This window comes from Mustela nivalis (assembly GCF_964662115.1).
Source record: "Mustela nivalis genome assembly, chromosome: 10".
NCBI classification, from domain to species: Eukaryota; Metazoa; Chordata; class Mammalia; order Carnivora; family Mustelidae; genus Mustela; species Mustela nivalis.
The window spans coordinates 36,145,057-36,172,275 of NC_139029.1; the positions used below are offsets into that span (position 1 = coordinate 36,145,057).

At 35.9% G+C, this 27,219-nt stretch overlaps 1 protein-coding gene and 1 long non-coding RNA gene across 5 annotated transcripts in view; one reads left to right on the forward strand and one right to left on the reverse strand.

Annotated features, from left to right (window-relative positions):
• Nucleotides 1-27,219, forward strand: part of LOC309843112 — a 1,054,942-nt gene that overhangs the window by 281,067 nt on the left and 746,656 nt on the right. The window lies entirely within an intron of this gene.
• SPATA6 (spermatogenesis associated 6) overlaps nucleotides 1-27,219 on the reverse strand; it is a 150,539-nt gene that overhangs the window by 110,386 nt on the left and 12,934 nt on the right. For both annotated transcript variants that reach the window (XM_082686348.1, XM_082686349.1), the window contains exons 2-3: nucleotides 20,471-20,608; nucleotides 19,035-19,083 (exon numbers count right to left, since the gene is read on the reverse strand). In XM_082686348.1, coding sequence (XP_082542474.1) covers nucleotides 19,035-19,083; nucleotides 20,471-20,608 — 187 coding nt within the window. The remainder of the gene's footprint in view (nucleotides 1-19,034; nucleotides 19,084-20,470; nucleotides 20,609-27,219) is intronic.

Sequence of the window (27,219 nt, forward strand, 5' to 3'; positions counted from 1 at the left end):
TCCATTTACTATAGCACCAAGATCCATAAGATACCTGGGAATAAACCTAACCAAAGAAGTAAAGGATCTGTACTCGAGGAACTATAGAACACTCATGAAAGAAACTGAAGAAGATACAAAAGGATGGAAGACCATTCCATGCTCTTGGATCGGAAGAATAAACATTGTTAAAACGTCTATACTGCCTAGAGCAATCTATACTTTTAATGCCATTCCAATCAAAATTCCACCAGTATTTTTCAAAAAGCTGGAGCAAATAATCCTAAAATTTGTATGGAATCAGAAGAGACCCCGAATTTCTAAGGAAATGTTGAAAAGCAAAAATAAAGCTGGCGGCATCACGTTACCTGATTTTAAGCTTCACTACAAAGCTTTGATCACCAAGACAGCATGGTACTGGCATAAAAACAGACACATAGACCAGTGGAACAGAGTAGAGAGACCAGATATGGACCCTCAACTCTATGGTCAAATAATCTTTGACAAAACGGGAAAAAATATACAGTGGAAAAAAGACAGTCTCTTCAATAAATGGTGCTGGGAAAACTGGGCAGCTATATGTAGAAGAATGAAACTCGAGCATTCTCTTACACTGTACACAAAGATAAACTCTAAATGGATAAAAGACCTCAATGTGAGACAGGAATCCAGCAGAATCCTAGAGAAGAACATAGGCAGTAACCTCTTCGATATCAGCCACAGCAACTTCTTTCAAGATATGTCTCCAAAGGCAAAGGAAACCAAAGCGAAAATGAACTTTTGGGATTGCATCAAGATCAAAAGCTTCTGCACAGCAAAGGAAACAGTCAACAAAACAAAGAGGCAACCCACGGAATGGGAGAAGATATTTGCAAATGACAGTACAGACAAAAGGTTGATATCCAGGATCTATAAAGAACTTCTCAAACTCAACACACACAAAACAGATAATCATATCAAAAAATGGGCAGAAGATATGAACAGACACTTCTCCAATGAAAACATACAAATGGCTATCAGACACACGAAAAAATGTTCATCATCACTAGCCATCAGGGAGATTCAAATTAAAACCACATTGAGATACCACCTTACCCTAGTTAGAATGGCCAAAATTAGCAAGACAGGAAACGTGTGTTGGAGGGGATATGGAGAAAGAGGAACCCTCTTACACTGTTGGTAGGAATGCAAGTTGGTGCAGCCTCTTTGGAGAACAGTGTGGAGATTCCTCAAGAAATTAAAAATAGAGCTTCCCTATGACCCTGCAATTGCACTACTAGATATTGACCCCAAAGATACAGATGTAGTGAAAAGAAGGGCCATCTGTACCCCAATGTTTATAGCAGCAATGGCCATGGTCGCCAAACTGTGGAAAGAACCAAGATGTCCTTCAATGGACAAGTGGATAAGGAAGACGTGGTCCATATACACTATGGAGTATTATGCCTCCATCAGAAAGGATGAATACCCAACTTTTGTAGCAACATGGACGGGACTAGAAGAGATTATGCTGAGTGAAATAAGTCAAGCAGAGAGAGTTAAGCATCATATGGTTTCACTTATTTGTGGAGCATAGCAAATAACAAGGAGGACATGGGGAGATGGAGAGGAGAAGGGAGTTGAGGGAAATTGGAAGGGGAGGAACCATGAGAGACTATGGACCCTGAAAAACAATCAGGGTGGGGGGTGGGAGGTTGGGGGATCCAGACGGTGGGTATTAAGGAGGGCACATATTGCATGGAGCACTGGGTGTGGTGCAAAAACAATGAATACTGTTACACTTAAAAGAAATTAAAAAAAAAAATAGAAAAAGAAAAACCAGGGGAGGGCTGGGGGTGGAGGTGGGGACGATTAATACAAGTAGAATGAAGCAAAGGCAGAAAAATCCACAAAAGCAAGCTATCATATTCATTGAACACTATAAAAGGGAGCTCAGCGAGGCTAAAAAGTTATCCTCAATAGTGCTTCCTTCTAAACATTCAGGAAGGGGCGCCTGGGTGGCTCAGTGGGTTAAAGCCTCTGCCTTTGGCTCAGGTCATGATCCCAGGGTCCTGGGATCAAGCCCCACATGGCATTGTGCTCTCTGCTCAGCGGGGAGCCTGCTTCCCTTCCTCTGTCTTTGCCTGCCTCTCTGCCTATTTGTGATCTCTGTCTGTCAAATAAATAAAATCTTAAAAAAAAAAATTCAGGAAAAAACTAAAGTCAATTAAGAATAAGCAAAGAAAAGGATAAACTCAAATATATACCTGGTTCTTGTATAAAAAAAAAAATAGTGAGAAAAGAAAAAATTTCCTACAATAAAGGCAGCTAAAAGATGCTTGTAAAAGAGATCACACCTATAATTCACTATTTAAAAATTCAAAAAGTTATACAAGATATTGAAGAGATATATAAATCAAAAAAGTGAGATGGTATAACTCAGAAAGGAAGTAGAAATAGGGGAAGTCATTTCAGAAATGAAGCCTAAACTAAAACAAAGGCAAATGAAAAATAGAAAAGCCTTAAAAGAAATAAAAAAGGGAGATTTTTTTTAAATCAAAGAGAAAAAAAGATTACTAAATGAGAGAAAATAACAAATATTAAACAAAAAATCCAACATACTATAACAGCAGACCCCGATGAAGAACACTAAGGCAAAGGAAAAAAATAAATACTAAGCAGTATAGTCCAGGAAACTTTGCAAGAATGAAAAAAGATTAGAAGCTACAAAAGAGAAAGCACACATACTACTGAAGAATCCAAGTCATAACAACTTCAGGACATATTCAAAACTATTAGACTTTAAGGATAAATATAAAACACTTTGGGCATCTAAGCAAAAAAAAAAAAAAATGACTTATAATTGAAATAACATTAAACTTTGAGAAAATGATTTAAATACCTGAGGGAGAACTGGGTTAAGTTAGCCAAAAACTGAAAGAAAAAAACAAACACAAAACTAAGTAGAGAAAATATTAATTCAAGTGAAGACAGGATTCTTGCCAAGAAAAGTTACCATAATATATTCACCACATGGTTCAGCTAAAAATACTTTTTACATGGTCATATGTAAACCAAAATTGTGGTACAACTATACTAAGAGGAGAGAAAGACAGAGAAAGGACATGTATATGTTTCCAGACAGACAGAGAACATATGAGAAATAGTTAAATCCTCATTTTCTATAAGGGAAAGTACAAATAATGTCTAAAACTGAAAAAATGAAAATGTTTCAAATGTAATATAAGCATGTCAGAGATACATGGGTGAGTACAAAGAAAAACAAATTTTAAAAAATTAAACCTAGTCCCTGGGCAGTGGGAAATGGTGGCGGAGAGGGATGTTACAGGATGGCTGTTTTTGTTAAGAAGCTCTGTAGACTATATGTAACTCTGATATAAAGAAAAGTAACAAAATTATATAACTAATTAAAATGATTTCAATATAAGTAAAAACCAAATTTGAAAAGGTAAGACATTAATAGCTACATATAGCTATTAATAGCATGTATTTATATATGAATGTGTATGTGTGTATGTGTATATGTATACATACATCTGGTCTGACAGCAAGTACTACAGAATAATAAAATCAATTGCTTTGTAGTTCTCTGGGTGAAAAGTTCTGTCTCCATGTGCATAATATGGCTACTCCTTCCATTTCAAAGAACCTGCCTTGCTTTGACAGTGTAAATTCAGTATTTGTGAATTTGAAAGAAAAAAAAAGTGATAGCTCTTTCCAAATAAAATAAAACTTAAAAAAAAATCAGGGGCACCTGAGGTCCAGTCTATTAAGCGTCTGCCTTTGCCTCAGGTCATGATCTCAGGGTCCTGGGATCAAGCCCCATATTGGGCTCCCTCTGCTCAGTGGGGATCCTGCCCTCTCCTTTTGTCCCTCCCCCACTCATGCTCTCTCTCTTGCTTACTCTCTCTAGAGTAAATACAATATTTTAAAAAATAAAAAATTCCTTTTCATAAAGAAAAGGAAAAAGGTTAAGAATAAAGCCAAGGAAGGCAATAATACTTCCATAAGGGATAGGACCAAAGTAAAATAAAAGTACCCCACTCTAGCCAGAACCATTCTGGAAGGGGCCAAATATGCAAGCAGAAAATGGCCAAGAAAACATTCATGAAAATATTACATGGGTATTTAGTATTGCCAGTTATTATTTCTGTGAATCATTTCCAGCAAAGAAAGAAAAATAAATGCACCTATTGTCAAAATATATTTCCAAATATAATTCGCTTGTAATTCCAATAGGTTTGGTAAAGGTATCGATGGTCTCAGAAGTAAATACGGTCTCAGTAGGAACATAAAGTTGAAAAACAAAGGGTTTAAATAGAAAACAAATATAAGATTTGTGTCAATATACTATCTACCTTGCAAATCTACCACCGGCTTAATGAACAACTGCCATGCAAAGTGAAGTGATAAACTAAACCAGACAGGTACCCCCGTGATTGCAAGTGTCCAGCTGTAAAGAAATTGCCTGAAAAGTAACTGCTTGGGCTTGATTTATATTTTATCATAAGAACCCAGATAAACTACTAAGAAAAACTATTTGCTAGTTTCTATAAACAATTTTCTATTCCTTTATACTTAGAAATTATAGTTTGTAAAAGTACTTCAGGAAGAAAGACCTTAAATTATTAAAGGAAGTTGACTAATGTTGCTAGAAACTACATAGCAAGTTGATGTAATCACATCTATGGGAACATATAGCATAATTAATCATTTTAGAGTTGTCCTTTCTCTTGTAACTAAATAATGACAATTTTCCTCATTCCTCTATAAAAATCCTCATTTTCACATATATACCTTTTAGTGTGAGTTACAGAGTAAACACACTGTGATACTCCAGAAATCCTACTCACACACAGAAAATCAAAAGCACAGTAAATACCTCAGCCAGAACTCTGAGAGCGTCTGCACCAGTAAGAACAACTGCTCTCTTGACATCCTTTGGATGCCTATTTACCTGCCCTAACTACAAAGATGAATTGGTTGGAATGTATTTATCACTCTGCATTTAAAATATGAATCCGGGGTCCTACAAGCCCTCCCTGAGGATTGAGGCAGGGATACTCGCATTCATAGACATTGGAGGATATATTCTCAGCCTTCAAATCTTCACCTGAAAGCATTTTAATACTCCAGACACCAGGTGAGCACTAATTTCCAGAAGCTTAAAAAGCAGGAGCTCCACTGAAACTGCAATTTTTCCCTACAGGCAAGAGAAAGTAATATAGATACCTCCAAATCCACTACAATATAAATAAAAATCACATTTTCTCTGTATCAAGTGTTAAAGGGAATGAGGCCAGAGAAGCTATTAATTATAAATTTTTAAGTACAAAATAGATTTCCTAATCAAAGGATTATAACACTACAAACAGCTGCCATGTCTCCACAGGATAGGTCCAACAGTCATAAAAACAGCAATAAGAGACAGGTTTATGATGCATTATGATATTTTAGTTAACTCTCTACTGGGTAGCTAGTATGTGCCAGGTATTGCTATATGCATTAGAGATAAGGCAGTAAACAAAACAGGAAAAATCTCTGCACTTATGAAACTGTCATTCTATTGAAAGAAAAAAGTAAATAATGTATCAGTGCTACAAGGAAAGACAGGAGGACCATTCATTCCTATTTGCCCTGGACAGTATCCTTTTTATACCTGTTGTCCTCAGGGAACTATTAAAAGCATACTCTTTTACTTAAAAGTATCTTGGATGTAAGATATAATAACTCTAAAGATAATGGGATAGGTAGAGATTGAGATATTGACCAACAGGTGCTATTTTAGTTACTCTTGTGAGAAAAGGCCTTTTATTATGATGATAAATTTCAGCAATGACTAGAAAGAAGTGAGGGAGGAAGCAACATGGATGTCTGTAGGGAGAGCTTTTTCGATAGTATATTCTGTGTGTGTGTGTGTGTGTGTGTGTGTGTGTAAGAGAATCTATAAACCTACACTGAGAAAGGATGAAAATACACCATTTCAATAAAGAAGTCTATGAAGTAGAAAACTTTTCATTCTGTTTCTTGCCTAAAAATGGTACCCAGGGTGTGGTTTTAGCTATCACCAAGTTTATTCTGGTAGATTCCAGGACTAAAATAGTTTCCCTAGAGAGAATGCCTTCTCTATTAATATAAAACTGACTTATTATGGCTTTTAATATCATTGGCACTTAATATCATTTTATATATCATATGTTTCCCTAGACTTTAAGTGATTCTGGACTTCTGGGGTTTCCTTAGGGGTGCAGATATGATGTGAAATGTAACCGTTAAATTCCCCAGTAAAAACACTAGTAATAATAACAACATAACACCAGTAATAATAAACAAGAGACATTTCTAGTGTTTACTTTGTGCCAAGGACTGTTATTTAAGGATCTGTTTGTCAGACTGTCCAGTTAAGGGGGTTGTTGAATCTCCTTAAGCATGTTCAATTTGCTTCTAAATAACATAATCTCAATTAACAGATACTGAATTTTAGACCAACAATTACACATTCATTTTGTATGTTACACAATGGAAAATGATACATGTGACTCACAATAGTAGACTACTACTGGTAGGTGGGAACTCTGGAGGAGTCCACGATTATTTCAGTGTTTCCTTACTTGAAATTCTTCTCTGTGCTTCCATTGACCTAAAGTCTACTTTACTTCTTTGGGCTCAATTTTATATTTTATCTAAAGGAGCTATTTCTACCATTTCTACCATCACTCTGTGTTTAAGTTCAAAGGCTTGGTGCTATGAAGGCTCACTGTAGGGACAACTATGAGAATTCTCCACAGCTTTCGCCTTCTTTCCCCTTCAGTCAGAGACCTATGTGGTTTTTAGAAAGGAGACACATGCACCGCTTGGACCAAAGAACAACATGTATAAGCTAAGTGAAGAGCATATTGTATTTCCTCACCCAACTGTAATTAGAATAAATCTCAAAACTTGATGAAAATCATGGATCACAGGCCTCTTATTCTTCAGAATATGGAAGATGTGAGGCCTGAAGGTGCTGTAATTTTTCTACCAGGAATTTTACTATCATAAATGAGGTGAAGATTCAAGAAGACACAACAATTATAAATATGTAAACAATTAAAACAGGGCTTCAGCACAAATATATCAATACAGGTCCAATCAGGAGAGAGAGACTACATAAGGAAAATTTAATATCAAGAACTATTAACTATAATGGCAGTTAAAGTAATGAGGGATTGCCTAGCTGTAAGAGAACATAAAAGAATATCGTAATAGCAGCTCTGAGATCTAAGATCCCATTACTCCGGGGACCCAGAGCACCCAAAGAAGAGTTCTCCCCAAGCTCTCTTCTCCAGTACTGAGATCCAGAACTTGTTCAAGAGGGTACAACCTTTGCTCACTGAAAGAGAAAAGTTGTTCACTTTTCTGGAAGCCTGCCTAAGGAACTTGCTAGAAACCAACCACATAGCCAGAAATCAATAACCAGGGAGGGTATTCAGAGAGGTGTTTCACCAGAGGCACTTCAGTACAAAACTACAAACAATACACAATGCAAACCACACTACCAATGGGAACAGCTAGAGGACACTGCTGTCAGTCACCCTGTACTGCAATACCTGAGCACCAGGGAAGGCTCAAGAGCCACAGGAGCCTGCTGTTGGAAAAAGCCAGCACACTAGCACCTGGAAGCAAAAACATTTCCCTTTGGAGCCCTCTACTGCGTGAAGCTTCAGTGCCAGCTGAGGGGGGAAAAAGGTTTTTTTTAAAGGAACCAGATCAATTTCCCACAGAGCAGCCAAAAAGGCTGGATTTGGAATGGAGGAGTAAGAAATCAATAACCAGAACATTAGATGAAGCAAAACACTGGGAAAAAAAAAAAAAATGAAAGGAGAACAGAAAATTCAGTAATTAGAGCTGCATATCCAAATACCCCTCTCTCAGTAATTCATAAAATAATCAGGCCTCCCTTATCCCTCAAGAGATATAATCAGCAAAAATACAAAGGCTTAAACATTATCAACCAACTTGACCTATAGAAATTGATTGATATAGAATATCTCAACCAACATCAGCAAAATACACATTTTTTCAAGGGCAAATGGAATACTATCAAGGATAGAAACTTTGGGATATGCTATAAATACATCTCAGTAAATTTAGAAGAACTGAAATCCTATAAAGTTTGTTCTAGTACCACACTAGAATTAAGTTTGAAATCAACATCATAAAGAAATGTAAAAAATATGAAAATATTTGGAAATGAAAGAACATTTCAAAATAATTCAAAAATCAAAGTAGAAATCACAACGCAGAGTACTAACCACTATATGATCATGGCCATCAAAGAAAAAATCAAATACACACACAAATTAGACACTATCTCAAAATTAATGGAAACAAAAAATAACATCAAAATCAGTGTCGAAAGAACTTTTAGCTTTAAATGCTTATATTAGGAAAGCAAAAATATCTAAAATCAACTATCTAAACTTCTATTTTAAGAAACTCAGAAGAGCAAAGCATGCACAAAGGAAGTATAAGAACGAATAGTAAAGATTAAAATAAAAATCAGTAAAATTGAAAATAGGAATACAGAGAAATATCTTGGAATTAAAAAGTGGTTCTTCAAAATTATCAACAAAATTGATAAGCCTGTAGGCTAAGCCGTCCAAGAATAAAATGCAAATTATCAAAGGGAGGAATAAATTAAGAAACATCATCACTACTAATCCTCCAAAAATAAAAAATGTAAGAGTAAAGTACGAACAACTTTAAGCAAACAAAGTAGACATCTTAGACAAATTTCTGGAAAGACACAAATATCAGAGTTAACTAAAGAAGAAATAGATACATAAGAAAGAACTGATGTAGTAATTTAACCCCCCTTCTCCAAAAGAGCCCAGGTCCAGGTGAATTCTAACAAATACTTGAAGATAAAATAATATCAATCTGGGGCAACCGGGTGGCTCAGTTGGTTAAATGGCCGACTCTTGGCTTCAGTTCAGGTCATGATCTCGCAGTCATGACATCAAACCCTGCATCGGACTCTGTGCTCAGTGCACAGCCTGTTTCTGATTCTCTCTCCCTCTCCTCTCCTTCCTGCTCACTCTCTCTCTCAAAAAAAGAAATATAATATTAAAAAAAATATTTATCACTCCTATACAAACTCTTCCAGGAAACAAAGGACAAATCTCTCAATTCATTTTATGAGGCTAGTATTACCTTGATAACAGAGCAAGACAGAAAAATTACAAAACTACAAATCAAGTTTCTCATAGATATAAAAATTAATAAGACACCTCTGTGGCTCAGTAAGTTAAGCATCCAACACTTGATCTCAGATCGGTCTTGATCTCAGGATTATGAGTTCAAGCCCTGCACTGGGCTCCATTCTGGGAGTGGAAACTACTTAAAAACTGTATAATTGATGGGTAGGCTGATGGGGTAATTGGGTGATGGGCGTTAAGGAGGGCACCTGATATAATGAGCTCTGGGTGTTATATGCAACCACTGAATCACTAAAATCTATCCCTGAAACTAACAATACACTATATGTTAACTAAATTGAATTTAAATGAAACTTTTTAAACAAATATTAGAAAACTGAATCCAGGGGTGCCTGGGTGGCTCAGTGGATTAAGCCTCTGACCTCAGCTCAGGTCATGATCTCAGGGTCCTGGATCAAGCCCTGTGTTGGGCTCTCTGCTCAACGGAAAACCTGCTTCCCCCCTCCCTCTACCTGCCTCTCTGCCTACTGGTGCTCTCTATATCTCTGTCAAATAAATAATTAAAATCTTAAAAAAAAAAAAAAGAAAAAAGAAAACTGAATCCAGAAAAATATAAAAAGGATTATATACTATAACCAATTAGGATTTTTCTCAAGAGTGAAAGATTGGTATACCATTGAAAATCCATATTGTAATGAACCACATTAATAAAATAAAAGGGAAAACACATGAAAAACACATAGAAAAGCATATAACAAAACTCAATACTCATGTATGATAAAAGCTCTCAACCAGTTAGGAACAGATATCTTCATCTTTTATCAATAACATATCTTCTAATGAGAGCTTTTTAAAAATCTACTATAAAAACTACAGCTAACATCAAATTTAATATAAATAATGTTTTTCCCCTAACATCAGAAACAAAGCAAGAATGTTTGTTTTCACCACTTCTTTTCAGCAATGTACTAGAAGCTCAAGCCAAGGCAAAAGGGCAAGAAAAACATTAAAGGCATATATATTAGGGGTGCCTGAGTGGCTGGTTAGTTAAGCATCTGACTCTTAGTTTTGGCTCAGCTCATGATCTTGGGGTCCCGTGATCAAGCCTCGCATCAGGCTCTGTGCTCAGTGGGGACTTTGCTGGAGATTCTCTACCTCCTTCTGTCCCTCCCCCAACTAAAATAAATGAATAACTCTTTAAAAAATTTTTTTTAATAAAAGGCGTGTAGATTAGAAAAAAAAGTAAAACTACATTTATTCTCAGACCATATAATTCTGTATATAAAAATGAACTTACAAAAAAATCAACAAGAACAACAAAAACACTACCTGAACTAATAAGTTTAGCAGGTTCAGGGTTCAAGATAAATATGTAAAATCAATTTTATTTCTACAGAATAGTAAATGAGAATTCAAAAATAAAACTGAGAAAATAATTCTATTTTTTACCAACAAAAAGAATGACATATTCAGAAATAAATTTAACAATAGCACCAGAAACAATGACACTTTCTAATATATATTCAATGACAATATATTCAATGACAATTTCTAATATATATTAGAAATAAATATAACGAAAGAAATGCATGACCTGTGTACTAAAAACTCCAAAACACTGCTAAGAGAAATTAAAGATTATCTAAAAAATAAAAAAAATAAACACACCATGTTCTCACATCACAGAGTTCATAGTTTATGAAGGCATCAACATTATTCCTATTCACTATTATTCCTCCCAAATTCTTATATGGAAATTGACAAGCTGACTCTAAAATGTATATGGAATGTAAAGAACCAGACTGAAAGTGAAGGGATGGAGAAGTATCTTTCATGCCAATGGGCCTCAAAAGAAGGCCGGGGTAGCAATTCTCATATTAGATAAATTAGATTTTAAACTAAAGACTGTAGTCAGAGATACAGAAGGATACTACATCATTCTTAAAGGGACTATCCACCAAGATGATCTAACAATTGTAAATATCTATCCCCCCAATATGGGAGCAGCCAATTACATAAGAAAACTATTGATCAAGATAAAGTCATATTGATATGAATACATTAATAGTAGGAGATCTTAACACGCCTCTCTCAGTAATAGATCATCCAAGCACAAAATCAGTAAAGAAACAAGAGAATTGAATGACACATTGGACCAGTGGGCCTCATAGATATATATAGAACATTCCACCCTAAAACAACAGAATACTCATTCTTCTCAAGTGCACATGGAACCTTTTCCAGAATAGACCACATACTGGGTCACAAATCAGGACTCAACCGATACCAAAAGACAGAGATTATTCCCTGCATATTCTCAGATCACAATGCTTTGAAACTGGAGCCCAATCACAAGGAAAAGTTTGGAAGGAGCTCAAACACCTGGAAGCTAAAGACCACCTTGCTTAAGAATGCTTGGATCAACCAAGAGATCAAAGAAGAACTTAAACAGTTCATGGAAACCAATGAGAATGAAGACACTTCGGTCCAAAACCCATGGGATACAGCAAAGGCGGTCCTAAGGGGGAAATACATAGCCAAGCCTCCCTCAAAAAAAATTGAAAAATCCAGAACACACCAGCTGTCTCTACACCTTAAAGAACTGGAGAATCAACAACAAATTAAACCAACTCCACATATATGGAGGGAAATAATCAAGATTAGAGCAGAGATCAATGAGGTAGAAACTTGATACAGTAGAACGTATCAATGAAACTAGAAGCTGGTTTTTATAAAGAATCAATAAGATCGATAAACCATTGGCCACACTAATCCAAAAGAAAAGAGAGAAAGCTCAAATTAATAAAATTATTAATGAAAAGGGAGAGATCATAACTAATACCAAGGAAATAGAAACAATCATCAGAAGTTACTATCATCAGTTATATGCCAATAAGTTAAGCAACCTAGATGAAATGGATGCATTCCTGGAAAACTATAAACTCCTAAAATTGAACCAGGAAGAAATTGACAACCTGAATCGGCCAATATCTAGTAACGAGATTGAAGCAGTGATCAAAAACCTCCCAAAAAACAAGAGCCCAGGACCTGATGGGTTCCCTGGGGAATTCTACCAAACTTTCAAAGAAGAAATAACACCTATTCTCCTGAAGCTGTTTCAAAAAATTGAAGAAGAAGGAAAACTTCCAGACTCTTTTTATTAAGCCAGCATTACCCTGATCCCCAAACCAGGCAAAGACCACACCAAAAAGGAGAATTTCAGACCAGTATCGCTGATGAATATGGATGCCAAGATTCTCAACAAGATCCTAGCAAACAGGATCCAACAGCACATTAAAAAGACTATCCACCGGGGCACCTGGGTGGCTCAGTGGGTTAAGCCGCTGCCTTCGGCTCAGGTCATGATCTCAGGGTCCTAGGATCGAGTCCCACATCTGGCTCTCTGCTCAGCGGGGAGCCTGCTTCCTCCTCTCTCTCTTTGCCTGCCTCTCTGCCTACTTGTGGTCTTTCTCTGTCAGATAAATAAATAAAATCTTTAAAAAAAAAAAAAAAAAAAAAAGACTATCCACCATGACCAGGTGGGATTCATCCCTGGGTTACAAGGATAGTTCGACATTTGCAAATCAATCAATGTGATAGAACAAATTAATATGAGAAGAAGAAGAACCACATGGTCCTCTCAATTGATGCAGAAAAATAATTTGACAAAATCCAGCATCCATTCCTGATTAAAACGCTTCAAAGTAGAGGGATAGAGGGAACATTCCTGAACTTCATAAAATCTAACTATGAAAGACCCACAGCAAATATCATCCTCAATGGGAAAAAGCTCACAGCCTTCCCATTGAGATCAGAAACACACAAGGATGTCCACTCTCACCACTCTTGTTCAGCATAGTATTAGAAGTCCTAGCAACAGCAATCAGACAACAAAGAAATAAAAGGTATCCAAATTGACAATGAAGAAGTAAAACTCTCTCTCTTTGTAGATGACATCATTCTTCATATGGAAAACCCAAAAGATTCCGCCCCCAATCTACTAGAAATCATACAGCAATTCAGTAACGTGGTAGGATACAAAGTCAATGTACAGAAATCAGTGGCTTTCCTATACACTAACAATAAAAATACAGAAAGGGAAATTAGAGAATTGATTCCATTTACTATAGCACCAAGAACCATAAGATACCTAGGAATAAACCTAACCAAAGAAGTAAAGGATCTGTACTCGAGGAACTATAGAACACTCATGAAAGAAATTGAAGACGACACAAAAAGATGGAAGACCATTCCATGCTCTTGGATTGGAAGAATAAACATTGTTAAAACGTCTATACTGCCTAGAGCAATCTATACTTTTAATGCTATTCCAATCAAAATTCCACCAGTATTTTTCAAAAAGCTGGAGCAAATAATCCTAAAATTTGTATGGAATCAGAAGAGACCCCGAATTTCTAAGGAAATGTTGAAAAGCAAAAATAAAGCTGGCGGCATCACGTTACCTGATTTCAAGCTTCACTACAAAGCTTTGATCACCAAGACAGCATGGTACTGGCATAAAAACAGACACATAGACCAGTGGAACAGAGTAGAGAGACCAAATATGGACCCTCAACTCTATGGTCAAATAATCTTTGACAAAACGGGAAAAAATATACAGTGGAAAAAAGACAGTCTCTTCAATAAATGGTGCTGGGAAAATTGGACAGCTATATGTAGAAGAATGAAACTCGAGCATTCTCTTACACCGTACACAAAGATAAACTCTAAATGGATAAAAGACCTCAACATGAGACAGGAATCCAGCAGAATCCTAGAGGAGAACATGGGCAGTAACCTCTTCGATATCAGCCACAGCAACTTCTTTCAAGATATGTCTCCAAAGGCAAAGGAAACCAAAGCGAAAATGAACTTTTGGGATTGCATCAAGATCAAAAGCTTCTGCACAGCAAAGGAAACAGTCAACAAAACAAAGAGGCAACCCACGGAATGGGAGAAGATATTTGCAAATGACAGTACAGACAAAAGGTTGATATCCAGGATCTATAAAGAACTTCTCAAACTCAACACACACAAAACAGATAATCATATCAAAAAATGGGCAGAAGATATGAACAGACACTTCTCCAATGAATACGTACAAATGGCTATCAGACACATGAAAAAATGTTCATCATCACTAGCCATCAGGGAGATTCAAATTAAAACCACATTGAGATACCACCTTACACCAGTTAGAATGGCCAAAATTAGCAAAACAGGAAACAACGTGTGTGGGAGAGGATGTGAGAAAGGGAAACCCTCTTACACTGTTGGTGGGTGTGCAAGTTGGTGCAGCCACTTTGGAAAACAGAGTGGATATTCCTCAAAAAATTAAAAATAGAGCTTCCCTATGACCCTGTAATTGCACTATGGGTATTTACCTCCAAAGATACAAATTTAGTGAAAAGAAGGGCCATCTGTACCCCAATGTTTATAGCAACAATGGCCACAGTCGCCAAACTGTGGGAAGAACCAAGATGTCCTTCAATGGATGAATGGATAAGGAAGATGTGGTCCATATACACTATGGAGTATTATGCCTCCAACAGAAAGGATGAATACCCAACTTTTGTAGCAACATGGAAACATGGACGAGACTGGAAGAGATTATGCTGAGTGAAATAAATCAAGCAGAGAGAGTTAATTATCATATGGTTTCACTTATTTGTGGAGCAAAGGAAATAACACGGAGGACATGGGGAGATGGAGAGGAGAAGGGAGTTGAGGGAAATTGGAGGGGGAAATGAACCATGAGAGACTATGGGCTCTGAAAAACAATCTGAGGGTTTTGAAGGGGTGGGGGGTAGGAGGTTGGGGGAGCCTGGCGGTGGGTATTACGGAGGGCACGTATTGTATGGAGAACTGGGTGTGGTGCATAAATAATGAATTCTGTTACACTGAAAAGAAATTAGATTTTTAAAAAATGGAAAGAAAAAAAAAAGTTAAACACAGGGGTGCCTGGGAGGCTCAGTTGATTGTCTGCCTTCTGCTCAGGTCATGGCCCTAGGATCCCGGCTCAGGAGGGAGCCTGCTACTCCCCCTCCCTCTGCCCCTCCTCTTCCCTAATGCTCTCCCTCACTGTCTCACTCTCTCTCGCAAATAAATAAATAAAATCTTTTAAAAAGTTAAACATTATACATAGTATACAATCCAGCTTATAGCCATATATTCATAGCAATACTGTTCATAAGAGCCAAAAACTAGAAATAATGCAATGCTCAGCCAAATGTCCATAAAATAGAAATAATGTTAAATGTAGAAAAAATTTTTAGAAGAACTGCCTTCATGAACTATCTCTGATCTATAAACATGCTGTGTCATTTCATTTGCTTTTTTTAGCTGATCTTTAATTTCACTCCAATGTTTTGGAGTTTTGGAAAGGGAAATTAATTTCATACAATAGAATACTAACTTGTCAATAAAGAGGAATGAAGTACTAATACATAAAACAACATGGATAGATCTCAAAAATATTATTTTAAGTGAAAGAAGTCAGACACAATAGGCTATATATTATATGAATCTATACACATGAAATTTCTAGAAAAGGCAAAGAGGGAAAATAGATCTGTGGTTGTTGGGGATGGGAAGTGGCCATAAGGAATGCTGGTAGATGACCATTAGGGAAATTTTTGGGTCATGGCAGTATCACAAATTGAATCGTGAGGATGGTTCACAACTGCATAAATTTTCTAGAAATCATTTAAGTACAATTACAATGATGAATTTTGTGATATGTAAATTATGCCTCACTAAAGCTATTACTATAAGGGAAGAAGAGAAGAATGACTCTGGCTTTCTTGAAGAACTATGTTTCAGAGTAAACAAATTGCTAATAAAGAAGATTTCTTTTACAGAGGAATTCCAGCTAATAAATACAGAAAGTGACAATATTAGGAAAACCACACTTTGTAATCCCTACTTAAAAGACAGATCTCAAAGTTACTTGAGGAAAGACTGATGAGGAACTTTGCAATGGAAGAATCAGGCTGGTACTGCCTGGAGCTAAATCATCAATTTTAACATCACTAAACTTAAGACCATCAGACTCATATACAACTTGATATTTTACAACAAGTACACAGAATCAACTCTGAAGGTTTCTTGCCAAAAATTAAACCTCTAGATCTAATCAAACCTCTAGATCTAATTATCAGTTTACATAATACAGTAGTAAACAACTCAACAGCCCTTTAAGGAAGCAATCAGTCAATCCAAGTTAAAGGATATTCTAAAGGACTTGGTTTTTCTAGTAAATTCACAGCAGTAAAGGGGTGCCTGGCTGGCTCAGTCGGTGGAGCGTGTGACTCTTGACGTTGGGGTTGTAGGTTTGAGCCCCACGATGGCTATGCAGATTACTTAAAAATAAAATCTTAAAAAAAAAAAGTGAGGGGCACAAATACAGAGAAAAAGATTCAAGAGGTAAACACTGATACATAGAGTATGAACTATACCTTGATTGGATTCTGATTTTAGCAAACCAACTGTAAAAAGATGTTTTGGTGACAAGTGGGGAAATCTTCATAATGACTACATATTTGATATTATTAAGAAATAATTAATTTCCTTGCATGATACCAGCATAGTGGTATGCGTGTATGTGTAGCTAGAATACCTATGGTAAAATGATGTAAAGATGTGCTTTTAAAGATAAGCACAATTACTTTAAGTGGCAGAGTGCACATGTAATAAAACTGATAATATGTTGAAAATTGTTGAAACTGGACAATAGGTATATTGGACTTCATTGTCCCATTCTCACCACTCTTAGTATGTTTTTAATTTTTCATATTAATACGGTTAGTGGACAATGAAAGACTGTAAACCTAAGAGAAAAAAAGTAAAAGAAAAAGGGGAGCCATAGCTCACAAGAGAGGTCAAAGATAAGGACTGACATGTAAGTCTTCAGAAGATGGAGAATACATGAAGCCTAGTCTTTGGAGAGCAGAATACAAGAAGAAAAATAGAAAATAAATACGTAAGAGACCGGAGAAGTAAAGCCAGTGGAATAGTATTATTTAAAGACAGAGCAGAGAAAGAGGAGTTTGAGAAAGATACCAAAAAGTAGAATCAGTAAGATGGGAAGAGACCTAAGAGAAAAACTAAATCAGGAAAAGCAAGGCAAGAACGTTTCCAAATAATAATAACCACAATAATAACCACTAAGTACTCTTATTATAGTCCCAAAATTTCAAATCAAATAAAAAAAAAAGGGGTACCTGTGTAGTTCAGTCAGTTAAGCATTCAACTCTTGGTTTTGGTCCAGGTCCTGATCTCATGGTCTGTGACACTGGGCCCTGTATGGGGCCCTGAGCTCAGTAAGAGTCTACTTGAATATTCTCTCCCTCTGTCCCTTCCCCTGCTCCCCCTCTCCCACTCTCCTTCTCTTTCTCTCTCTCAAATAAATAAATCAATCTTTTAAAAAAACACAAATAGTAAAAAAAGAATTGTGTTTTGAAAAAAAGAATTTCAGAATGAAATAATTATCTCATATTTAGATAATACTAGATATTAGATAATATTTAGATATTTAGATATCAGAATTCATATTTTCTACGATACACAAAACAATTTCCCAGTTACTGAAGAAGATGTACAAGAAATATTAACGTTTATTTAATGTTAATTTTAGAAAAGGCATTTACCTACTAACACCAAACTGCTGCTTACCTAATCCACCACAGTGAAAGATAGAATATCAAGCACTAGAACAACTACAAAAAAATAAATAAGGTATTGACGCTGGCCATAAAGAGTTCTCTGGAGACGAATCATTAAACTGTATAATTCACAAAGATAAGACAGTAAGCTGACCTATTTCTCCCCATATGCCCAGATTCCAGCAAGGTGCTGGGTTCCATGTTTCTACAAGGCTGGAATCCCAGTGGGGTGCAGGGGAGAAGAACAGGTGACATTGATGATGCCCATTATTGTTGATGTTTTGAACCACAGATATTTACTAGACCAAACCGGTGATCTCAGATCCCTCTCTAATCACAAGAATAGATAACAGAGCTTTTCATTTCATACCCTGAGCTTGAGTAACTTATTCCCAAATATATATACAGCTTTGCATTGCTGCTCTCAAAAATAGTTGTATCTTTTTATAGTTGATTCCTAGTACTTTGAGGAATTTACTATTACTCACAGTCTTGAAAATGTCACTTCAAATAATTTACCAACATATTAGATGCAATAAAAAAATGCAAATCATATATAATTTTAAGCTGCCATTACTTCAATATTCTATTATTTACTCTATTAATTTGTAATACACTGGGGTTAAAGACATATGCTTGTTTGCAGGGCAAAGCCCCACCCAACATGGATCTCTATCTTTACATCAAAAAGATGCCTTCATATCATCTAAATCAATATAAGGTTCAAGTAAGTCTTTTTGATACCCACAGACCTAATACAGAAAAAGCAAAAACTCTCAGCCTCTGTACAGCACATGTATATTTTATTATTTCCAGGTATATTCTTATTCTGAAAAATGTTTTTAAAAATTGTTTTAAAATAAGGGACGCCTGGGTGGCTCAGTTGGTTAAGCGGCTGCCTTTGGCTCAGGTCATGATCCCAGCATCCTGGGATCGAGTCCCACATCGGGCTCCTTGCTCGGCGGGGAACCTGCTTCTCCCTCTGCCTCTGCTGCCACTCTGCCTGCCTGTGCTTGCTCGCTCTCTCTCTCTGGCAAATAAATAAATAAAATCTTAAAAAAAATTGTTTTAAATTATCAACTCAAGATTTTAAAAATTCTTAGTAGATTCTTTTTAACTTTTACCTGACCCAAGATTAAGAAGCATAATTCTAAAATGTCCTAGAATCAGGAATTAAAAGTTAAAGACTTACATTCAAGCTGTGCAACCACATCTCCAGGGTCAACTGCTTCAGGGAACACCTACAGAGGGAGAGCAGGGAGGGAGGCAAGGTGGAGAGGAGGAAGTGAGAGGAATACACACATAAAACAACACTCTCTGTGTTTTCCCTCTCATTCCCCAAATACTCCTTTCCCAACCAAAGAAACTTTTGACATTATTGAAGACTGTCACTTCATCTCTGCTTCCCATGATCATTATGGAGATTTGACAATTACATATTATGGCTAGCTGACGCGCCCTCTCTAACTTCACCCATGCTTGATCTTCACCTCCAGTTCCTCCCCTGCTTGTTTCCATGGTCATACTGGCCTTCTTCGTGCTCCTGCAACTCATCAAACTTATTGCCAACAAGATGCCTCTATATTTGCTATTCTTCTGCTTTGAATACTTTCCCCCTAGACCTTTGAATAACTGATAACTGTCTCATAATTCAGGTTCAGCTTAAATGTTACTGCCTTCTCTATCCTTTAAATTAGATAATCCCCCTAATCACTCAGCCCCTCCCTGTCCCCCTGCCTTCCCTTTACTTTTTTTTTTTTTAAACAGTGGGGAAGAGAATTTTTTTAAAAGATTTTATTGATTTATTTATTTGTCAGATAGAGATCACAAGTAGGCATAGAGGCAGGCAGAGAGAGAGAGAGGAGGAAGCAGGCTCCCTGCTGAGCAGAGAGCACGATGTGGGACTCGATCCCAGGACCCTGAGATCATGACCTGAGCCGAAGGCAGCGGCTTAACCACTGAGCCACCCGGGTGCCCCCCTTTACTTCTTTCATGACACTTACCACTATCTAAAATTGCATTATTCCTGTGTTTACTTGATTATTTTCTGTTTCTCATATTACAATGAAAGCTCTAAAAGAGGAGGCTGTTTGTCTTGTTTACCCAGTACCTATAGAACAGTGCATGAAGCAGAGGGAGACATGGGTAATTCCTTGCCGAAGAAAAGGAAAAGGAAGGAAGGAAGGAAAGAATGAAATAAAAAAGTGAGGAATGTGATTAGTAATAACCAGAAGCAGCAGTTTCAGGGAAAAATAGAAAAGAAACTCATAGAATGAAGTACCACAAGACAGCCATTGTAAATTGTAAATACCTATTCACATTTATCAATGTAAATACCTATTAATGTCTCCTCTCTCTTTTTAATAAAAATTATTTAATACTCAGGTGCTCTATTTTAAATAAAGCCCACTAATACAATTTTAGAAATAAACTGATCCATCCTGAAAAAAGAGGCAACTGATTCAATGCATAAATAATGAATATTTATTTTCAGATTTAAATTACAAATCTCCTTTTGAATAAACAAAAGTATATAGTCAGCAACAATAATTTGTGTTCTGGGTTTTCTTTAAAAATTCGGAAGTACTCTGATTATGTGTAAATATTTGATCTGATATTTGAACTCACCTTTTCAAACACCATTCTGGCATTGAAGACCAGTGGAAAATTGGCTGGGACACATTGTGTCTTTTTGTATTGGCCAAACACACAGATGCTAAGATAGATGTCCTCCTTGTCTTTCAGCACCACTCCTGGACAAGTTACCTGAATGAAATTAGATAGAGAGATGTAACTGCTTTACGAATCCCCTGAACTATCCTACTAAAATAATTTACAAGGCATTACATAAAACCACTAGTCTGCTAAGCTAATAAAATTAAGCTCAAATAAAAAAAGGAGAGAGAGATCCTCATGTTTGCAGAGTTAAATGAAATGCCTTTATAACTTCCATCCCTCTGAGAAATCTATGATTTTCCATTTGGTTCTTTGTGCCACATTTGAAGCTCTGTGTACTGGCTCTTGGGACAGACACTAACAGTTTTAAACAGTGAGCCTTAGGCACCCACTTTATGCTGAATGCTGACATAAACTTACTCAGCATCATTTAATCACAAAGGATTAAGACTCAGCAGAAACACAGCACTATCCTAGAGGACACACAAAAACTAGCAATAAAAAGCACAAATCTGACCTGTACCATTCTAAATAGCAGCCCATATACACCCTCATCAAAAGCAATATGACAAAGTTTCAAAGCCAGTGAATTATAAGTTTCTAGCCCAATGAAAATTTTTAAATATGACATTGCACTTAATTAGCCTCATCATTGACAGAAAGTATAGGCACAAAATATAAGGTTTCTAAAAACTACATGGCACAGTCTCCCCAGTCCCTGCCATAATTCATTGGCAGTGATCAACCACACACTTAGTAGGATATTAAAGGCTCTCTAAGATTCGAATCCAACTTACCCACATAGTAATATTTCTCAATGGCTCCCCAATAATACAAAGTATTTTTCATTATCCTCTGAATACACACATTACATTCTCCCATTATCTGGATGATTATTCAACACTCCATTCCATCTCCTCCTCCTCATTTACACTCACTACTTCCCAAGACTTACATCAATCAATCAATCAACTGCATCTCCTACACAAAAATTCTCTTGATTCACCAGCTATCATTATTCATTTCAATCTAATCCAAACATATACCACGAATCTACTATACTCAAGTAAATACATTTTAGATTCTCATAACATTTTGTAGTTCTCTTAAGGCCCAATTATTGTCTCCACACATTTTAATTTAGTGGATACATCTCACCTTTTTAAATTAATTGCTGAGGACAGAAACTTTATTTTCCTCATCAATATATCCAAAACCATAGACTTTGGTATTTAGGAGAAGCTTAGAGATTATCAAGTACAGCTTCATATTTTTTATATATGATAACAACAGAGCCCCCAAAAAGTATAGATGATACACTTATTTAAAATGACACAGTAAATGAATGAATACAAAACATTCAAAAGTGCTTAGAAAAGTGCCTAACAGAGCATTCAACTAATACTAGCTATAGCTATTGTTAGACTGAAAATCATTATCATTTGTCATCTCAACACATTCCTGAACTGAATAAATTACTAAGACTTCATGTCTCTTTGTACATAGCAGCTAAGATTATTTTCTGTGCCAGATATTTTGACTCCATCTCCCTCTTATTGTTTTCCACTTCTGTCCTAATATATTCCCCCACTGATCATTAAAATCTATTAAAATCCATGTCCTCAGCAAATTTCATGTTCCCCATCACCTTCATTTCTTACTATGCCTCATTAAAATCAAATCTGTTAGAATCCCTCTAACTCCACAGTATTCAATGTGGTATCTCAAAGCCACTTATGCCTATAGTTGTGGCTAATCCAAAATTTAGATAAATACTGAGTGTAAAATAAAAGATTTTGAAGATTTTGAAGACTTGTATTCAAAAAGATTTTGAGGACTCATTATAAAATCAGCATAAAATATCTCATTAATAACTAAGGCCTTGAATATATTAATCTAAATAAAATTATTATTAAAACTAATTTATCTACTTCTTTTAACTTTTAAAAATGTAGCTGGTAAAAAATTTAAAATTACATCCTTGGTTCAAATTTGTCACTTATATTCTATTTCTATGGAGTAGCACAGCTGCTCTAATTACCCTACTAGAAACTACTGACTCTCTTTCCAATGTGTAATATATGCAAGAAAGCATGAATTTTTCTCATCCACAATTCTACAAATTCTGCCATGCTTTAATAGAACTCTGAGCACCTTTCCAAAAAGAAATCAGGGAAGGAGGATGGGTAAAGAAAATCAGATGGGACAAATAGAAAATAAAACAACCACATGTATAATTACATGAATACAAATATTCTAAGCATTCTAATTAAATAGAAATTGTTCAGATTAGATAAAAAGGCAAGACATAATATGTGGTCTTCAAAGAAAATTCCTTTAAAGATAAAGACAGACATAGAAAAGGTACTTTCACTCTGGAAAACAGCACAGAGGTTCCTCAAAAAGTTGAAAATAGAGCTACCCTATGACCCAGCAATTGCACTACTGAGTATTTACCCTAAAGATACAAACGTAGTGATCCGAAGGGACACGTGCACCCGAATGTTTATAGCAGCAATGTCCACAATTGCCAAACGATGAAAAGAACCTAATGTCCATCAAGAGATGAATGGATAAAGAAGATGTGGTATATATATAGACAATGGAATACTATGCAGCCATCAAAAGAAATGAAATCTTGCCATTTGCGACAACATGGATAGAACTGGAGGGTATTATGCTTAGCAAAATAAGTCAATCAGAGAAAGACAACTATTATATGATCTCCCTGATATGAGGAAGTGGAGATGCAACGTGGAGGATTTGGGGGGTAGAAAAAGAATAAATGAAACAAGATGGGATAGGGAGGGAGACAAACCATAGGAGACTCATAATCTCACAAAACACACTGAAAGTTGCTGGGGGGAGGGGGGTCGGGAGAGAGGGTGGTGGGGTTATATACATTGTGGGGGGTGTGCTGTGGTGAGTGCTGTGAAGTGTGTAAACCTGGCAATTCATAGACCTGTACCCCTGGGGATAAAAATACATCATATATTTATCAAAAAATTTAAAAAGTATTTAAAAAAATGAAACGGTACTTTCAGAATGGTAGATCAAATGCCTCTAAAAATCAGCCCCTCTATAAAAGCAAAAGGGAATACTACCAACAACTGTCAAAATGAACATTTTACAGCTCTAAAAACTAACCAGAGATGTGCAACAATCTGAAGAGCATTTATTGGAGAAAAATAGCTGAACTTTGGTTAAAACAGTGATATTGTGGTATGTTAATGTATTCTACTCCCAATCTCCTCTACTCAGGTCTTCTGAAGCCTTGAAAACCAAAATCCTTAGAATTATAGTAGCCATGAAAACCAGCAGTCCCACAGACACTGGAGGAGAACAGGTTTAGTGCTACCCTTTGGTAGCTCCATCCCTAGGAAACTCTCAGTACCCTGGAAGCCCTCATTCACAGGGATTCTATTTGACTTGAACTGGAGTTCACTCATATAAAGAGCCTTTCTCCTCAGGGCAATTGTCAAATACAATCAGTAGCAATTGTTTAACACCACAGATGCCTGAGGCAGTGATCACAAGAGAGGCAAAACATAACCTGATCAAAATGCTTAAAAGGTAAAGCTGGAAAATCATGTATATGGGCGTGTGAGGGCTGGGTAGGGTACTGTCTTTGAGAAGTAAAATATATTCTTGGCAATTTAGAAGATCATGCACATGTTCAGGGCTGTGCATGTGCCCAGAAATGACCTGATGAAACCCTAATCCCTCACCTCTCACTGACCTTGAGGCTTTGGGATAGTTGGAAATGAAGGCAAAGCCAGAGTTGTAAACTCCCTGTAGGGCTCAGAAAACATGCCCAACAAGCACACAGAGATCCTTAGCAAAGACTGGGAGACTTACTGGTTGAAGACATTTAAAGGATATATAAATCCAGTCATTAGCAAGTCATTAAGTTAACCAAGAAGAGACTCTGGTGGTCTGACAAAGAATACAGACTTTAACTCAGGAGAGTAACTAAACAAACAAACAAACAAAAAAAGCAATAGCAAACAATGAACCCTGAGAAATAGGGGGGAGTTTGATTTACAGAGTTCCATGTTATATTATTTAAAATGTTCAATTTTCAACAAAAAATATTATATACAAAGAAACAAGAGTATGATCCATACACAGGGGAGAAGCAGTCAATAGAAACTATCTCTGAGCAAGCCCAGAAGTTGGCTTTACTAAACAGAGACTTTAAATCACCTATTATAAATATGTACAAAGACTTTAAATCACCTATTATAAATATGTACAAAGAACTAAAGGAAACCTTGCCTAAATATCTAAAATAAAGTATGGCAACAATGTCTCATCAAAGAAGGAATATCAATAAGCAGAAATCATTTTTTTAAAGAACCAAATAGAAATTCGAGTTGAAAAGTACATGACAGAAATGAAAAAAAAATTCACTAGAGAAGCTAGCAGAAGAAAGAATAAGTGAACCTGAAAATATATCAACTGAGATTATCATCCTAAAGAACAGGAAGAAAAAATAAAGAAAAATGAATAGATTCTCAGAGATCTGTGGGATACCATTAAGCGCAACAACATAGATGTAATAGGAGCCCCAGAATAAGAGGAGAAATGGCCAGAAAGAATATTCAAAGAAATAATGGACAAAAGCTTCCATAATTTAAAGAATTGCAATCTACACACCCAACAACCTTAAAGAATTCCAAACCACATCCATCATAATCAAACTTTCAAGACAAAGATGAAGAGAGAATCTTTAATGCCATACAAGAGGAAGTGATTCAGCAAGTACAAAAAATTCCTCAATAGGTTTAACAGCTGATTTTGCTTCAGAAACATGAAGCTAGAAGGAAGTGGGATGACTTATTCAAAGTGCTAAAGGAATTTCATAATATTTGCATATTGTACTTCAACTTTTTCAAATAAGAATTCAATTTCAACAAAAAATTCTCTTCAAAAAGGAAGGAAAATTAAGATATTCTTGGATGAACAGAACAGATCATTAGCACAACTTCCCTACAAGATATATTAAAGAGAATCCTTCAGTTGAAATGTAAGGACACTAGACAACTCTAGACAACTCCCAACCACATGAAAAAAAAGAAAAAAAACCACAAATAAATATAACGACAGTATAATTTTTTTTCTCTTATTTCTCCTTCCTTATTTCAAATAAAATTACATAAAGCAGCAATTATCAAACTGTGTTGATGAGGCTTATGTGTATAAAGATGTATTTGAATGAAAATAAAATCATTAAGAAGAGAGGGAATGGAAGTAAATAGAAGCAAAAGTTTTGTGTGCTATTCAAATTAAATTTGGTATTAATCTATACTAGATTGTTATAAACTAAGATGTTAACTGTGAACCCCAGGATGACCACCACTAAGAAAATAACTAAAAAATATAGTAATAGAAACAAAGGCATTAAATGGTACACTAGAAAACAGTTAACACAAAAGGCACTAATGCAGAAACAGAGAAACAAAAAAAGACATCACATGCAGAAAATAAATAGAAAAATGAAAGAGGCAAATTCTACCTTGTCTGTGATTACATGAAAGGTAAACTGACCAACTACTCCAAGCAAAGGCAGAGCTTCATAAAATGGATAAAAACTATAATCCCACTATATGTTGTCTATAAGAGACACACTTCAGCTCCAAAGACACAAATGGGTTGATAGTAAAAGCATGGAAAAAATTAACTATGCAAGCAGTAACCAAAAAAGAGCTGCAGTAATTATACTCATATCAGACAAAATAGACATTAAAACAAAAATTGGACTAGAAACAAAGGACATTTTATAATGACACAACAATTAAAAACACATATGACATACATTTTAAGAAAATATATGTGCACTTAACAGAGTTCCAGAACCCATGAAGCAAAAAAAGATAGCTATTTCTTCAAGGAAGATAAGTAAATGACCAATAAATTCATGAAAATGTTCAAAATCACTAGTCATTAGGGAAATATAAATCAAAACCATAATGAGATACCTCTTCACATCCACTAGGATCTTAGGATAATTAAGAAGATGGACAAAAACAAGTGTTGGGGAGTATCCCAAAAAATGGGAACCCTCACACTTTGCTACTGGAAACATATTAATGGCATAGTCACTGTAGAAAAAAGTTTGGCAGTTCATCAAAAAAACTAAATAGTTACTGTAAGATTCAGCAATTCCTAGGTATATACCTGAGAATGCTGAAAACATACAGCAACCCCAAAATTCATACAAGAGTATTATACATACAAGCAAGAGTATTAATACATACAAGCAGCATTATTCGTAATAGCCAAAAAACAGATACAATCCAAATGTCCACCAACTGAAGAATGGATTAGCAAAATGTGGTATATCCATACAATGGAATATTATCTGACCATAAAAAAAAAATAAAGTACCAACAGATGCTACATGAATAAATCTTATAAACATGCTAAGTGAAAGAAGCCAGACCACAAAAGGCCACATATTATATGATTTCATTTATATAAATGTCCAGAATAGGCAAATCCATAGACCTAGAAATCCAATTAGTGGTCTCGGGAAGAGGGAGGAGGAAAGGCAGCTAACAGGTATGGGATTTCTTTTCTTTTTATTTTTTTTTTTAATATTTTTTATTTATTTATTTGACAGACAGAGATCACAAGTAGGCACAGAGGCAGGCAGAGAGAGAGGAGGAAGCTAAGCAGAGAGCCTGATACAGGGCTCA